General features: G+C 37.8%; 1 protein-coding gene across 1 annotated transcript in view; it reads left to right on the forward strand.

Moving 5' to 3' along the window:
• The first annotated feature begins 8,445 nt into the window (after positions 1–8,445).
• rhoj (ras homolog family member J) overlaps positions 8,446–18,135 on the forward strand; it is a 28,078-nt gene continuing 18,388 nt past the window's right edge. Inside the window, exon 1 of the mRNA XM_063002199.1 lies at positions 8,446–8,975. Within this exon, the coding sequence (XP_062858269.1) occupies positions 8,777–8,975 (199 nt within the window). The 5' untranslated portion in view covers positions 8,446–8,776. The remainder of the gene's footprint in view (positions 8,976–18,135) is intronic.

An 18,135-nucleotide genomic window follows, 5' to 3' on the forward strand; every position in this document is an offset into this window, starting at 1 on the left:
TGCGCTCAGGCTCCGAGGATTCACACGCGCGCACTTTGTGCTGAATCTGATGGCGGGGATGAGACGGACCGGCCGGGGATGTAGCGGCGGGATGGAGAAGAACATGGTAACGCTGCAGCTTGCCTGCTGGCTCACCCGACTTGCTCTAAAGCAAGGAGACGGTGCCAGGCTCTCTGAGCTAGCGTCCCCCCCACCCCACATCGCGCCTGCGCACTCATTGCGCGCACCGATGGCACTGGAAGCTCCAGCGCGTGCCGCGGTGCCATGGAGACGAGAGCGCGCTTTAATCCCAAACTTTATTAACGTGCAGAGGTTAGGCTGCTTCTCTAAACTGACCCTCGACTCTTGTATGTTATGGCAGATACACGGGAAAAAACCTACAAGAACACTGGAGAACATACCAAACTCTTCACAGGGGCGTGTTTTTGGAACACTAAATGCTAGCTCCAGCTAAACAGCTAGCTGATTTTCTTTGATTATAAGGACACTCCAGAGAAGTTGTTTTATAATACAAAATATCATAACTTTGCACCACTGGGGTTTTGGACTGGGTGTCTCTCCTAAAAACATGCAGAAGGGGGATACACCAAAAAAATTGGCTTTCACAATGTATGAAACACCATACAGACATGCACCACTACACAAACAGGATTTCTGTAAATCTGGGTTTGATCCTCACCTAAAGTGGGGAGTTTAGCATGTTCTTTTAATGTCCTCATTTGTGGTCCCAATGTACTCCAGTTTCCTTTCACCTTCCAAAAACATGCTAAATGTGGACACGTAAAGGAAAGGAGCGCAGAATACTATACTATACAATACTGTACTATACTATGCTGTACTACACAATACTGTACTATACAATACTGTACTATACTATACAATACTGTACTATACTACACAATACTGAACTATACTATACAATACTGTAGTACAATACTTTACTATACTATACAATACTGTACTATACTATACTGTAGTACAATACTTTACTATACTATACAAAACTGTACTATACTATACTGTAGTACAATACTTTACTATACTATACAATACTGTACTATTCTATACTGTAGTACAATACTTTACTATACTATACAATACCGTACTATATTATACAATACAGTACTATACTACACTGTACTATACAACACAATACTGTACTATACTATACTGTAGTACAATACTTTACTATACTATACAATATTGTACTATACTATACAATACTGTACTATACTACACAATACTGTACTATACTATACTATACTACACAATACTGTACTATACTATACTATACTATACTGTAGTACAATATTGTACTATACAATACTATACTATACTGTAGTACAATACTGCAGTATACTATACTATACTGTACTATACTACACAATACTGTACTATACTATACAATACTATGCAATACTGTACTATACTGTACTGTACTATACCATACAATATTGTACTATACTATACTGTACTATACTATGCTGTACTATACTATACTATACTACACCACATCATATCACTACACACAGCTGGGAAATGTTTAGGTTTTTACACAGAATATCATACCACTACACACCACTGGTTTCTGGTGATCTGGGTTCAATTCTTGCCCTAGGCCACTCTCTGTGTTCTCTCTGTTCTTATTTGTTTTCTCTGGGCATTCTGTGTTTGATAAGGATGAACACAATACCCACACCTCTATGCAGTACTGGACAAAATATAAATTTAGTTATTTAATTGGTTTCAATAATTCTGTGGTACACTCTGGGGAAGGGACAAACTTACTGATTGGCAGCAAATTCTTTAACATCCTTATGAACAGAAAAATAAGTATTAATTATAAGTACAAGTAATAAGTACAATTTCAGGTGTTGTAGTTCTGAAATTATTGGTAATGACTCTCAAAACCGAAGCCAGTATATTTTAAATAACATGCAGCATGTTGTTAGACTGTTTTATGTCATTACAATATAAACTGACACTGACATTACATGGAATCCTGGACATCACATTCAAAACAATGGGAATTAATATGGACTTGGTCTTTCTTTTAGCTGATAGGTTTTACACTATAATACAGGAATGTGCTTGAACCTAACCACACATAAGTTAAGCACTGATAATAAGATAAGATAATAAGATAGTGTTTGTTGTTTTATTTTTTACAATTCCAAGAACATCACTTGGAGCTATTTTTAAGCAACTTCAGGTCCCGACATTACTAAAATGTTTTTTTTTTGCCAGTCAGGGAGAATAGTCACCTTATGCTATGTGCAAGTTTGTCCAGATGGTCAGATGTAATTCAATAAGCATCAGAAACAGATCCAACATGAAATAGGAGCTGTTGAAACACAAGCAAGCAGCGTGTAACCTCACAGCCAAGCAAGCTTTTTATTACTACAGGCTTAGAGGCAGTCATGCAAGAAATAATATTTGGCCAAGCTTTCTCAATATGTAAAATAAAAATGAAATATATCCTAAACAAAAAGTCAGTCCTTGTGCTACCATGCACTGTATAGTGAAAAAGAGAAACTGACAAAGGATGACATGACAGGATTTAATCAATCAGCACAAAAAAGGCAATCGTGTCAGACAATTATGTTCAAATGCAGAGTGTTTTCGGGCAGTTTGGGCAAAAACAATTATATCTGTTAAATATAAACAAATTTAGAAATGGATGTTTGCAACACCTTTAAAAGCTGGCAAGAGACATGTTTACCACTGGGCCACATCACCTTTTCTTATAATTAATACTTTTTAATCATTTGAGAATTGAAGATACTAATTGTTGCAGTTTTGCAAGTGAAATTTTTGGCTATTCTTGCTCTTCATGATACATCATATATTTCTGTAGAAGACAGATATGCACTGCAGGCAGGCCAGTCAAGCACATGCACTCTGTCTACAAAGCAATGCTGTTGTAACTTGTTTAAAATGAGGTCTGGCATTATCCTGCTAAAATACAATTGGACTTTTGGGAATAGAAGTTGTCTTGATGGTAGCATATGTCTCTTAAAAATACCAATATACGCCTTCACATCAATTATAAGTTCACATCAGTGGCGGCTGCTGGTCTTTCAAACAGGGGAAGCTCATTGTCGGCTTACATCATAAAATTTGTCAATTTATTTATATATAAATTGTGCCCTCTGTTCCTTTTCAAGAAAATGGCCTGAAATGGGATGCAGTTTGTCTTTAGACTTCACTCGCAAAATCCGCAATGGGACTGAAGCTTTAAGTGATAGCTGTCAATCAAAACATGATTCAGCCCTTCGACTGATCCTCCAATCTTGCAGAAGCTCAGCGTCCAGACCCGCCCACAGCTCCATTCACCCCCAGAGACGCTCAGCGTCCGGGGGCGGGACAAAATCGTGGCATTTATCCAATGACCGACGAGTTTCGAAGCAATTAAAAAAAAACCTCCCATGCAGCCCCATAGAAGTGAAGAGACGCTCAGCTTCTGCGGGCAAATGCATTGAGCTACGGGAATGTATGAGAAGTTCGAGTCAGTCGATTTGTGATAAGTAGCTGATTCTGAACAAACTCGTCTTCGAGATGAACGTGTTCTAATGCATTTGTCAATGAAATGTTAACACAACTGTACATATTTGACTATTTAATTTTTGACATTTTAGGGGAAGCTCAGCTTCCCTTGCAGTCTTAGAGAAATCGCCACTGGTTCACATATATGCAGATCACCCATGCCGTGGGTGATGATGAACCCCCATGCCATCACTAATGCTTCATGTTTGGCACGTAAAACCTAACATTTGTTTTTTGACTTACAGATTACAGACTTTCTGATTACAGAACATGTTTCCTCTGTCTTTTGGTCCATTTCAGATTAATTCAGGCCCAGAAAATTCACTGGCACTTCTGCACAAAATTAATAAATGGCTTCCTCTTTGCATAATACAGTTTCAGGTTTCATTTCTTGATGCAGCGGTGGACTATGTTAAGTGACAATGATTTTCCAAAGTACTCCCAGAGCCATGTGGTTATGTCCATCACCGTAGCATTACGGTTTCTCAATCAATACTGCCTAAGGGCTTGATGGTGACGCACATTTAGCAAGGGTTACCCTGACTGTGAGTCTTTACATGATATTATCTACTGTAGAGTCTGAAAGACCTAAATTATTTGTAATACTGTGATGAGAAACATTGTCTTTGAACGGATCAACAATTTTCTTTGCCACTTACTTAGTTAATAAACTGTTTAAGTAAAAAAAGCATCAAGGAGAAAACAACAAGTGTGCATATATTAGTCTGATGTCCTTAACCTTTGTTGTTTTCATAAAATGAATCCTTGGGGGTCTGTGTACACATTAAGGTGCCTAAAACAATGATTAAAACAAAATGTAATCACAGTTTTGATCACATACAGTGGGGCCAAAAAGTATTTAGTCAGCCACTGATTGTGCAAGTTCTCCTACTTAGAAAGATGAGAGAGGTCTGTAATTTTCATCATAGGTACACTTCAACTATGGAAAAAATCCAGGAAATCACATTGTAGGATTTTAAAGAATTTATTTGTAAATTATGGTGGAAAATAAGTATTTGGTCAATAAAAAAATTTTCAACTCAATACTTTGTAACATAACCTTTGTCGGCAATGACAGAGGTCAAACGTTTCCTGTAAGTCTTCACCAGGTTTGCACACACTGTAGCTGGTATTTTGGCCCATTCCTCCATGCAGATCTCCTCTAGAGCAGTGATGTTTTGGAGCTGTCGCTGGGCAACATGGACTTTCAACTCCCTCCACAAATTTTCTATGGGGTTGAGGTCTGGAGACTGGCTAGGCCACTCCAGGACCTTGAAATGCTTTTTACGGAGCCACTCCTTCATTGCCCGAGCGGTGTGTTTGGGATCATTGTCATGCTGGAAGACCCAGCCACGTTCCATCTTCAATGCTCTCACTGATGGAAGGAGGTTTTGGCTTAAAATCTCACGATACATGGCCCCGTTCATTCTTCCCTTAACACGGATCAGTCGTCCTGTCCCCTTTGCAGAAAAACAGCCCCAAAGCATGATGTTTCCACCCCCATGCTTCACAGTAGGTATGGTGTTCTTGGGATGCAACTCAGCATTCTTCTTCCTCCAAACACGACGAGTTGAGTTTTTACCAAAAAGTTCCATTTTGGTTTCATCTGACCACATGATATTCTCCCAATCTTCTTCTGGATCATCCATATGCTCTCTGGCAAACTTCAGACGGGCCTGGACATGTACTGGCTTAAGCAGGGGGACACGCCTGGCACTGCAGGATTTGAGTCCCTCTCGGCGTAGTGTGTTACTGATGGTAGCCTTTGTTACTTTGGTCCCAGCTCTCTGCAGGTCATTCATCAGGTCCCTCCGTGTAGTTCTGGGATTTTTGCTCACCGTTCTCACGATCTCCAGATCGAGGAAGATTATCAATGGTCTTGTATGTCTTCCATTTTTTTACAATTGCTCCCACAGTTGATTTATTCACACCAACCTGCTTGCCTATTATAGATTCACTCTTCCCAGCCTGGTGCAGGTCTACAATTTTCTTCTTGGTGTCCTTCGACAGCTCTTTGGTCTTGGCCATGGTTGAGTTTGGAGTCTGACTGTTTGAGGCTGTGGACAGGTGTCTTTTATACAGATAACGAGGTCAAACAGGTGCCATTAATACAGGTAACGAGTGGAGGACTGAAGAGCTTCTTAAAGAAGAAGTTACAGGTCTGTGAGAGCCAGAAATCTTGCTTGTTTGTGGGTGACCAAATACTTATTTTCCACCATAATTTACAAATAAATTCTTTAAAAATCCTACAATGTGATTTTCTGGATTTTTTTTTTCTCATTTTGTCTCTCATAGTTGAAGTGTACCTATGATGAAAATTACAGACCTCTCTCATCTTTCTAAGTAGGAGAACTTGCACAATCAGTGGTTGACTAAATACTTTTTAGTCTGTAGATATAAAGGTGAGAATTCTGGTCCCCTATTAAAGTATTCCTAATTTTTAATTTTGCTTGCTTTGTTTTGCAGTTGGTGAACCAAGGTCCCTGTAGTGCCTGTAATGGCCAGGACTCTTTTTACCCCCTTGAATGCCCTACTCCATCCCATCCCTACCCTTACATCCAAAGCAACTTACAGTTGTGGCTACATGCAGTGCAACAAACTGCATTAAACATCCCAACAATAGTGCTCGCTCGTATTGATCATTCACACAGAACAGGAAATCACGGCTATGCTCTGTACTGTTTTTCTCTGTTCTAGCACCAAAGTGGTGGAACAAACTTCTCCTGTCAATTCGAACATTTCAGTCTTTCACCATCTTCAAAAGAAGATTAAAGACCCACCTCTTCAGTAAGCACTTAAATTGAGAACCATTTCTGTCAAAAAGTACCTATACGGTTGTTCTAACAGGGTTTCAGCAGATTTGTATCTTTAAACTAAAGTCTACTTGAACTAGAGTGTGGAAATGTTTAATGTTGAAATATTTCTATAAGTCTCCCTGGTTAAAAGTGTTTGTTTAATGCCAAAAATGTTCAACCCCAACTCAGAAAAAGTTGGGACAGTATGGAAAATGCAATGTTCCTTACATTTACTTTGACTTTTATTTGATTACAGACAGTTTGAACCCGAGAGATTTCATGTTTTGTCTGGTCAACTTCATTTCATTTGTTAATATACCTCCATTCCTTGGCAAAGGTCATTTACACTTCTGTGATGGAAGCATTAATGCATTGAGATCTTAGAGCAACATATCCTGCCTTCAAGACGTCATCTTTTCCAGGGACGGAGCTGTTACTTATTCCTGGAGATCAATCTACAACCCAGGACCTAGTCATCTTTCTTGATGACTCCCAGATCAGATCATTTGATAATGTAAGAAGCCTTGGTGTCGTCCTAGATAACCAGCTGACCTTCTTTTCTCATGTAGCCAACATGACAAGATCATGCAACTCCCTGCTGGCAGGAGCTCCCATGTCTACTATTAAACCCTTGCAGCTCATTCAAAATGCAGCTGCCCGTCTGGTTTTTAACCAACCTAAACACTGCCACATCACCCCACTGCTGCGTTCTCTTCACTGGCTTCCTGTAACTGCACGCATTCAGTTTAAAACACTGATGTTTGCCTACAAAGCCAGAAATGGATCAGCCCCAAGCTACCTTTGTGGTCTAATAAAACCCCGCTCTGCACCACGCAACCTCCGAGTCACTAGTCTCGCTCAACTTGATCCTCGAGGAAGACAAACATCAAGGCTTTTCTCTGTACTGGCACCCAAGTGGTGGAACGAGCTTCCTCTGTCTGTCTGAACTTCTGAGTCTTTTGCTGTCTTTAAAAAACGATTAAAAACCCACCTCTTAACTAAGCACTTAAGCTGACTTGTACATACTTACTACACTCACTAATACTAATTCATTTCTTGCAAAAAAAACAAAAAAGGTTCTAACAGGGTTTTAGCAGATTTGTGTTCTTGAACTGTTGTCTACTTAAACTAGAGTAAGGTAATGTTCACTATGGAAGCACTTCTGTACGTCGCTCTGGATAAGAGCGTCTGCTAAATGCCGAAAATGTTAATGTAAAATGTAAATGTAAAAAGTACGGAAACTTTTTGAAGAACCATCTCATCTGAGACTTTGAGAGAAATGGCAACTAGAGTAAAAGTATAACAACCAACCTTCTGTTCTGCCAAAATGAGCGATACGTCTTAATGTGGTTATGACAACACATGAGAACTGAGATTTGTGTATCATAGTAAAAACTGTTTTGGGCGGCACGGTGGCTCAGTGGGAAGCACTGTCGCCTCACAGCAAGAAGGTCCTGGGTTCGATCCTCAGGTGGGGCGGTCCGGGTCCTTTCTGTGTGGAGTTTGCATGTTCTCCCTGTGTCTGCGTGGGTTTCCTCCGGAAGCTCTGGTTTCCTCCCACAGTCCAAAAACATGCAAGTGAGGTGAATTGGAGATACTAAATTGTCCATGACTGTGTTTGACATTAAACTTGTGAAACTTAGGGCCAGTGATAGCTCAGTGGTTAAGGTACTGGACTAGTAAACAGAAGGTTGCCGGTTCAAGCCCCGCCACCACCAAGTTACCACTGTTGGGTCCCTGAGCAAGGCCCTTAACCCTCAATTGCTCATCGTGTTCCGCTCATTGTGTGAGTCGCTTTGGATAAAAGCGTCTGCTAAATGCTGAAAATGTAAATGAACTGATGAATCTTGTGTAATGAGTAACTACCGTTCCTGTCATGAATGTAACCAATGTGTGTAAAACATGACGTTAAAATCCTAATAAAAAAAATAAAATAAAAACAGTTTTAACACCTCCTTCTCCCCCTCCTGCTCTGTCGCGTCCATGTTGCGGCTAGTGTGTCTCGGTGAGTGGATTTGGACAGAGCCGCTATTGTTCCCAGCCCACTCCTGCCTAATATGGCATTCTCCTGCAGCCCCAGATTTCCTGACACGGACGACATGAAGCCGACCAAATGGTGGAGAGCTGTTCTAAAAGTGACGGACGGGATTTAAGGACGAAGTCGCGTTCTGAAACATGTCTACAGTCGTACACAGATAGCGAATAATGATAGCGAATCGGGATGAAAGTTGACGGGGTGATCGTAAGTTTACGTGAATCCGCGGCTGTCGGTGGCGCCGGTTTGTTTTGGAAACGTGAGGTGAAAAGCGGTACGATACACAAACTTGACGGATTAACGGTGGGCGTGAGTAGTAGTCCTGAGGGGGTTTAAGTACTAGTAGTCATATGAGCTTTTTATACACAACCAAAGAACGCCTAAATAGGGAGACGCTATCATGCCTGGCTCAAGAAAAAAACAGCACATTGGCGCTGAGGACGGTTCTGGTGGCAGCGAGCCGTTTACTGCTTGTAAAAAGATGTTGAAATGTGTGGTGGTCGGAGACGGAGCGGTGGGCAAGACCTGTTTACTCATGAGTTACGCCAATGACGCTTTTCCAGAGGAATATGTACCGACTGTGTTTGACCACTATGCAGGTGGGCAAAAGATTTACTACTACAGTCACACTGGAGATACACTGACATGTTCTATCTACTGTTTTTTTACCCTCTACATATCTCCCTCTCTTCTATCCTCTATAGCCAGGCCAGGGTCCCAAGAATAGCAGTGTGATAGTGGAACACTTGTGTTACTTCTACACCGAGGACTATGGCCTCTAATATTCAGTCTAGGAGACCAACAGCTGTTTACAGAATGCTTAATGAAGCCAACTTATATTTACAGTAAGCTTCTAGGGGCTTTAAGAGCCTATTAAAGCTTTATGGCCCTTTTATAGCAGGCTCAGTGACTAAGTCAGAAAACTGTAAAAGTGATATTCTAACATTGTATGCACCAAAGAAAGAGGGTTCCTCTGGTCCTGAGAAATGTAATCATCTATCTATCTTATTCTATTCTCATTCTATCTATCTATCTATCTATCTATCTATCTATCTATCTATCTATCTATCTATCTATCTATCTATCTATCTATCTATCTATCTATCTATCTTATTCTATCTATCTATCTATCTATCTATCTATCTATCTATCTATCTATCTATCTATCTAATTCTATTCTCTCACTATCTATCTATCTATCTATCTATCTATCTATCTATCTTATTCTATTCTCATTATCTATCTATCTATCTATCTATCTATCTATCTATCTATCTATCTATCTATCTATCTATCTATCTATCTTATTCTATTCTCATTATCTATCTATCTATCTATCTATCTATCTATCTATCTATCTATCTATCTATCTATCTATCTATCTATCTTATTCTATCTATCTATCTATCTATCTATCTATCTATCTATCTATCTATCTATCTATCTATCTAATTCTATTCTCTCACTATCTATCTATCTATCTATCTATCTATCTATCTATCTATCTATCTATCTATCTATCTATCTATCTATCTTATTCTATTCTCATTATCTATCTATCTATCTATCTATCTATCTATCTATCTATCTATCTATCTATCTATCTTATTCTATTCTCATTATCTATCTATCTATCTATCTATCTATCTATCTATCTATCTATCTATCTATCTATCTTATTCTATTCTCATTATCTATCTATCTATCTATCTATCTATCTATCTATCTATCTATCTATCTATCTATCTATCTATCTATCTATCTATCTAATTCTATTCTCTCACTATCTATCTATCTATCTATCTATCTATCTATCTATCTATCTATCTATCTATCTATCTATCTATCTATCTATCTATCTATCTTATTCTATTCTCATTATCTATCTATCTATCTATCTATCTATCTATCTATCTATCTATCTATCTATCTATCTATCTATCTATCTATCTATCTATCTTATTCTATCTATCTATCTATCTATCTATCTATCTATCTATCTATCTATCTATCTATCTATCTATCTAATTCTATTCTCTCACTATCTATCTATCTATCTATCTATCTATCTATCTATCTATCTATCTATCTATCTATCTTATTCTATTCTCATTATCTATCTATCTATCTATCTATCTATCTATCTATCTATCTATCTATCTATCTATCTATCTATCTATCTTATTCTATTCTCATTATCTATCTATCTATCTATCTATCTATCTATCTATCTATCTATCTATCTATCTATCTTATTCTATTCTCATTATCTATCTATCTATCTATCTATCTATCTATCTATCTATCTATCTATCTATCTATCTATCTATCTATCTTATTCTATTCTCATTATCTATCTATCTATCTATCTATCTATCTATCTATCTATCTATCTATCTATCTATCTATCTATCTATCTTATTCTATTCTCATTATCTATCTATCTATCTATCTATCTATCTATCTATCTATCTATCTATCTATCTATCTATCTATCTATCTTATTCTATTCTCATTATCTATCTATCTATCTATCTATCTATCTATCTATCTATCTATCTATCTATCTATCTATCTATCTATCTATCTATCTATCTATCTATCTTATTCTATTCTCATTATCTATCTATCTATCTATCTATCTATCTATCTATCTATCTATCTATCTATCTATCTATCTATCTATCTATCTATCTATCTATCTAATCTAATCTAATCTAATCTAATCTAATCTATATCTATCTTATTCCATTCTCATTATATCTGTCTCCCAAATTTTCTAGTACTGACTTAAGTTGTACTGAGACCATTTATTCTGGTCACATCACTGTCTATAGAGATCAACTCATAGTCTACTTAGTTTACAAGAAAGACTGTTAAACCACAAACTATTCTCAATAACTAACCAGAGACTTCTATTGTCAGGGTTTTGGGTTGTCCTTTAAGATTGGTTCTGGTCTGTCCTTCTCTGTATCTGTATGTTGTTCATATCAAGTTGAACACAGTAGTTTTTATGTCATTCATTTACATTTTGGGCATTTAGCAGACGCTTTTATCCAAAGCAACATACAGTATACAGTTCAAGCATTTGGGGGTTGCTCAAGATTACAACAGTGGGGTTTGAACCAGCAACTAGTCCACTACCTTAATCGCTAGACTACAACTGCCCTTGAATTCAAAAGACAAAACTTTTATTCCGACAGAAATCTAGACATACAGTTAAGGTTTGGTTTAGGATTTTTTTTTACATTATTTATATTTTTTGTACCTGTCATTATTCCTTTCAGTTTACACCTAATATGTGGAAAAGTAAAACATTCTTTGGTTTGTAACTACATGTGAATACTTAAAAATATGTTTAAAGAGAACCCCTTCAGAAAGCTTTTTAGGGTCTTTAAGACTTCTAAGCTTTTAGAGATGCCCTTATGTAGAAGAACTTATACCTATTAATCATCCAAGTACGTTTGAGTAGCCTTCTACTAGAGATTAGTAGAGCAACGTAAGAAGACCAATACAACCATAAAGAACCTTTTGCTGATTTTATCATCACTATTATTTGTATTAATCTTAGACTACAAAATACTAGTGCTCTTACAGAATTGCAAGTTACCCATCCCATGAGCACTAAAACATCCTACACCATAACAGACCATGGCTTTTAAATTTTTTTTGACAATCTCAATTCTATTATGGCCCTGATGAGACGATGTGTATTATTTTTATGATCAATCTGAAAGGTTGTTTTGTTAGATCGCAATACAGTGTGCATCAGTTCATTTCAGGTATAAGCCTAAACCCTGAAAAGTGGGCAGCGTTTGATGATATATGAGTTTGTTGATATATGGCTTCCGGTGCACACAGTACTGTGTTAAACTTGGATTTGGGGATGCAGCAACAAACAGTGTTTATTGAGAGCAGTTTGATGTAATATTTCCAAGCCCATGTGGTGATATCACAGAAGCATGCTGATTTTCACTACAGGAAAAGTCTAAAAATAAGTGGAGACCCTTAAAGAGTGCAGATGCAGTGGGGACATGTTAACTTTTAAAATATTGATGCTACTTCCTCACTTTTTAAAAATGCATTTGCACTGAACAGTCATGGCAACTAAATTGACTGGTGTAGGTAAAGTGTTTTCCTGTTTTAAAATACCTAAAGTGCATATAAACCTAGTAAATTATTACAAAAACATGACATAAACAAAAAGTAGATCATTTTAATCTGATCACAACTAAAAATGACATACGACTTGATACTAACACCACTTTACTCATTAATCTTTACACTCTAAAACAAAAACATGACCTGGATGTATTTTTGAATTATGTCCAGAGTTAGCATTCATTTTAAACCATTTGTGCTTAGGCCTTGACTGCCTTTAACTTGTAAGGTTTTACTGACTTCTACTGTTTCCACATGTGTGAGTTTTTATGACAACTTTCAGTGTTCTCTAATGATCCAGAAAAAAAAACTCTTAAGGCCATTTCTGTGGCATTGTAAAATATAGCACTGCTATATTGCAGCACCTGTGATGCAATTTGTGGTCAAGTCCTGTGGTCAGGTGCTCAAGGGAATAATTTCTGGCATCCAAAGACTGGAACAGGATATTACTGATTTCTGACACATGAAAACTCCAGCAATCAAATCAGGGGCCACTGTGGGACACATGTGTTCCAGGTTTGGAAGTTTAACCCAAAAACTGCAATGTTGTGTACTGTACACATAGGATGGTGTGTGGTGTTTTTTCTCTGATACAGCTGTTTCATTTACCGCTAAGCCTTTAACACCAGCTTAAGTATGGAAAAAACATCAGTTAATTATAAGGCCAGTAATGAGCAAGGGATTTGCCTTCCAGCAACTGAAGCACAAGTTTAAGTTACCCCTGGAATTGCATATAGATGTGACTTAATACTATATAAATAAACAAATGTTGATGGCTTGTAATTAGACAACCTTATAATTAAAATGTTACAGAGAATCCCCAAATTGAGGAAAATGTTTATAGATATAGGGTCAAGTGCTCAATCACTTTTTCATTTATTTATGTATTTATTTGCATTATGTACTGTTCCATGTGTTACTATACGTAGATCTATGTTGCTCTTGCATTAATCATAGTTGATACCTTACATAATACTCATACACTGTTGGACCCATGAGCTAGGCCCTTAACCCTCAATTGCTCAAGTTGTATTTAGTCATACCATAACTGTGCCCATATGCACACAGCCAATGGTCTTCACAGAGCCCCGATCTCAACCCAAGTGAATTCCTTTGAGATTAACTGGAACATCAGTTGCAAGCCATGCCTTCTCACAACGGCTGTTTTGACTAAATGGCAACATAATTACTCATTCCAAAATCTTGTACAAAGCATTTACAGAAGAGTGGAAAATGTTATAGTTTTAAATGGGATGTTCGACAAGCCCATGGTCAAGTGCCCTTCAAAGGGTTTGCTTGTTTCTTTGTTTTCCCTTCATATTTTTTTTCTGCATATGATTAATCATATGATTAATTATGGGAATTTGAGAACCACAGTGTTTGAAAATCTTGCACTCATCCAGTCTTCTGAAAAAAGTAGATTTTATAAAACAAACTTACCTACTGTGGTAGAGTGGTACCACAAAAACATGGTTCATAAGGTTCTGGGTTTGATTCTTATTTTCTGCCACTGTCTGAGGACTTTCACATGATTCCACATGATGTTTACATGGGCTTCCTTTGGGGTCTACTGTATTCTCCCACCTTCTAAGACATACAGAATGTGAAATGGCTACTCTAAATTGCTTCTTAGGAGTGAGAAGTAGGTGACTGTGTGAGCGTGTCTTATCTTCTTATGGATTGGCATGTTGTCCAGGTTGTAATACTGCTTTGTGTCCAGTGTTTCTTACAGAACATTTACTATTCAGTTTTTACAAAAAGTAATCAGAAAACCTTATGTTCTTAATACTCTTAATCACTTATTATCACATGCATTCTCTTATGCAGTGGATCATTATCTTGTCCAGTATGCATTCCTGCCTGGTGTTCAGTGCTTCCGGGTGTTGCCAGACTCAGCATGACCCTTGTCACTGAAAATAAACGATGTGGTTTATTATAAAATAATTTACACTAATCAGCCATAACATTAAAACCACCTCCTTGTTTCTACACTCACTGTCCATTTTATCAGCTCCACTTACCATATAGAAGCACTTTGTAGTTCTACAATTACTGACTGTAGTCCATCTGTTTCTCTACATACCTTTTTAGCCCTAGACCCATACAGGACCACCACAGAGCAGGTATTATTTAGGTGGTGGATGATTCTCAGCACTGCAGTGACAATGACATGGTGGTGGTGTGTTAGTGTGTGTTGTGCTGGTATGAGTGGATCAGACACAGCAGCACTGCTGGAGTTTTCAAATACCTCACTGTCCACTCTATTAGACACTCCTACCTAGGTCCACCTTGTAGATGTAAAGTCAGAGACGATCGCTCATCTATTGCTGCTGTTTGAGTTGGTCACCTTCTAGACCTGCCCACAGGGCGCTGTTGGCTGGATATATTTTTGGTTGGTGGACTATTCTCAGTCCAGCAGTGACAGTGAGATGTGACTCTATCAGCATTGTTGTGTCTTATCCACTCATACCAGCACAACACACACTAACACACCACCACCATGTCAGTGTCACTGCAGTGCTGAGAATGATCCACCACCTAAATAATACCTGCTCTGTAGTGGTCCTGGGAGAGTCCTGACCATTGAAGAAAAGCATGAAATTGGGCTAACAAAGCATGCAGAGAAACACATGGACTACAGTCAGTAATTGTAGAACTACAAAGTGCTTCTATATGGTAAGTGGAGCTGATAAAATGAACAGTGAGTGTAGAAACAAGGAGGTGGTTTTAATGTTATGGCTGAACGGTGTATATCTGCAATTGTGATTATATTATAAAAAAAACTAAAATTTAAAAATACCAAAAGAAATTCATATAAAATAATTACACAAAGTCTTAACAAAGGTCAGAGCTGACATTGGTAAATAATATATTTGTGTGAAACTAGGGTGTGAGCACGATGCAGGATAAGTAAAGTCATGCCAGAGCAAGCGTAAAAAAGTCTTGCGTAAATGCATTGGCTGTGGGACTTTAAAATCTGTCTTAACACTCAGAGCTGTACAGACATTGTTTTATGGGTCACTAAAGAGGTTTTTATTGGTCATTTACAGTTACAGTTTTTATGGGTAGGCAGATGTTTATTGTCCACTTTCTACAAATGACAAATAACAAATGAATAAAACGTGGAAATTAGTTTTTCGTCGCAGCAATATGTAACAGTCATGAAAGAGAGAAAGTAAGGGAACAGAGAGTGAGAAATTATGAAAAGAAAGAAATATTAACGACAGAGGAAATGTTCTTCTTGCTTGGCGTGGCAGAGACAACCGAAAAACAACGACAAATAATAATTTCCATATAGGTTCAGCCTCACCAGTCTCTCCTCACAGAGAGAGAAGCTCATTGTGATAAAATGGTTGAATTGTCACAGTGTCTTAATGTCAAGTGAAAGAACACAGAGCTCTCTTGTATGTCACTGAATGGCTCTCGTTGTTACTGTAGCAGTATTAGTGTTTAACGAGAAGTGCTCATTAGTCTGTCTGCAGTAAAACAGAAAGTGTCGGAATTGTAATATGCAGCATAGTATAATATAACATGATATGCAACTCTTTGGCTTAATTGGCTGCTTCTCATCTTGTAAATGCCAGAGTTAAGTTTTGTGATTAAAAAAAAAGATTGACTTGCATGATTTGTTGGGGACGTGTATGTCAGAGCAGTACTTGGATTTTAATGATTGCTTTTGTCACAAAATACACAAACAGCAGTTTGGATGATCAGATTGGTGATGTGGTTGTAGTTAAATTATTCTACTAATTGTTTCTCTGCATGCTTTGTTATCCCTCTTTTATGATGTTCTTCAATAGTCAGGACCCCCACAGGACCACCACAGAGCAGGTATTATTTGGGTGGTGGATCATTCTCAGCCCTGCAGTGACACTGACATGGAGGTGGTGTGTGTTGTTTTGGTATGAGTGGATCAGACACAGCAGCGCTGCTGGAGTTTTTAAATACCATGTCCACTCACTGTAGACACTCCTACCTAGTTGGTCTACCTTGTAGATGTAAAGTCAGAAACGATCGCTCATCTATTGCTGCTGTTTGAGTTGGTCATCTTCTAGACCAGGGGTGTCAAACTCACGGCCCGCGGGCCAGATCCGGCCCGCCACGTCATTTTATATGGCCCGCGAGAGCTTAAACGACTGTACAATTGTTGTAATGGTTCGAGTCGTTACAGAGACGCGCTTATAATTTAACGGGACTCCTGCGCCTTTAAGAGACAACCGTGACATCGTAGTCATGGCAACTAACTTTAACCTTCGCTAAGAAGCCATGTGACTTTTACGGCAAAAGAACGCGGGGTAGCGTAGTCAGTAATGTAAACAATAATAAATAAATACAAATAATTATCTTTCAGTATAATACCAAAGCATCGTCTGTAAGTAGTGGCGTTTATATTCTCAGTTGTTAGTGAATGTTTAGTGAGTATATCACAGTTTGGTTAAATCTCATATTGTACCAGATGTAACACTTGACTACAGCTGTGTGCTTGTACTGTATTAAGTTCTTTATTGTTTTTATTGTTTGTATTTTTACTTCATTCTGGTGCACACAGTGTATCACACAGCTGGGAAGCAAATAAACCGACTGTATTTTGAAGGGAGCTGTCTGTCTGTCTGTCTGTCTAGCTGAGCAAGGGGGATAAACTATTAGTGAGGGCAGAATGATTGTCTTAAAATACACTGTAAAATCCTAAACAAACTGCATCTTTCAAAATGCATGCTGATTTTGTGACCTGCAAAGTGACACATCCCGCCAGTAGATGATGTTAAGAAATATTTACACTAGGGCTGTCAAACGATTACAAATTTTAATCGCGATTAATCTCAGAATTTCATATAGTTAATCGCGATTAATCGCATTAAAAAAAATCTGTGTAAATGTTATAGAAAACAAGGATTTTTAAGTTAAATGTTACAATTAAAATGGTGAACACATTTTATGCTAAATGTACTTATGTTAAAAAACTGCTGGGACAAGAGAAAACTGTAAGGGAGTTTTATTCACTCACATACTAAGCAGTAAATGTCAGATTGTAGGTTAGAATTTCTCCATCAGTATTGTGACAATGGTTTGATGGACGTTTCTACACGAAGTGAGTGTGTTTTGACCCTTTGGGGCTTCCATAGTTCATGAACTAACGTGCTTGACTCAGCTTTCCGGTATTCGGTACAGAAGAAGAAGTTAATTAAGTGTAATAAAGTGTTCTGCTCCCGACAACTTGTGAATATACCATGTATTTATTTCTTTATTAAGCAATTGCATCACTACAACGCTCGGTTACATTATGTTAACAAACCGCAAATGAAAAACGGTGGCAAGTCCGACATTAAAACGTTTGTTCTACCAGTCAAGTGTCAACATGAACTAGAATTTGCGTTAACGGCACTAATTTCTTTAATCGCGTTAAATTAAGATCGCGTTAATGCGTTATTATCGCGTTAACTTCGACAGCCCTAATTTACACATGATCCTAAAATGTACAAGAAGATAAGTAAGAAAATTAAGCATAAGGAGGAAATTTAATGAAAGTGTGTGCTTCAGGAAGAGAAACCGGTGCGTCTCTTGTGTTATGAGGCCATGTCTGTGGTAAAGTAGGACAAT

The sequence above is a fragment of the Trichomycterus rosablanca genome, chromosome 9, assembly GCF_030014385.1.
Source record: "Trichomycterus rosablanca isolate fTriRos1 chromosome 9, fTriRos1.hap1, whole genome shotgun sequence".
Taxonomy (NCBI): Eukaryota; Metazoa; Chordata; class Actinopteri; order Siluriformes; family Trichomycteridae; genus Trichomycterus; species Trichomycterus rosablanca.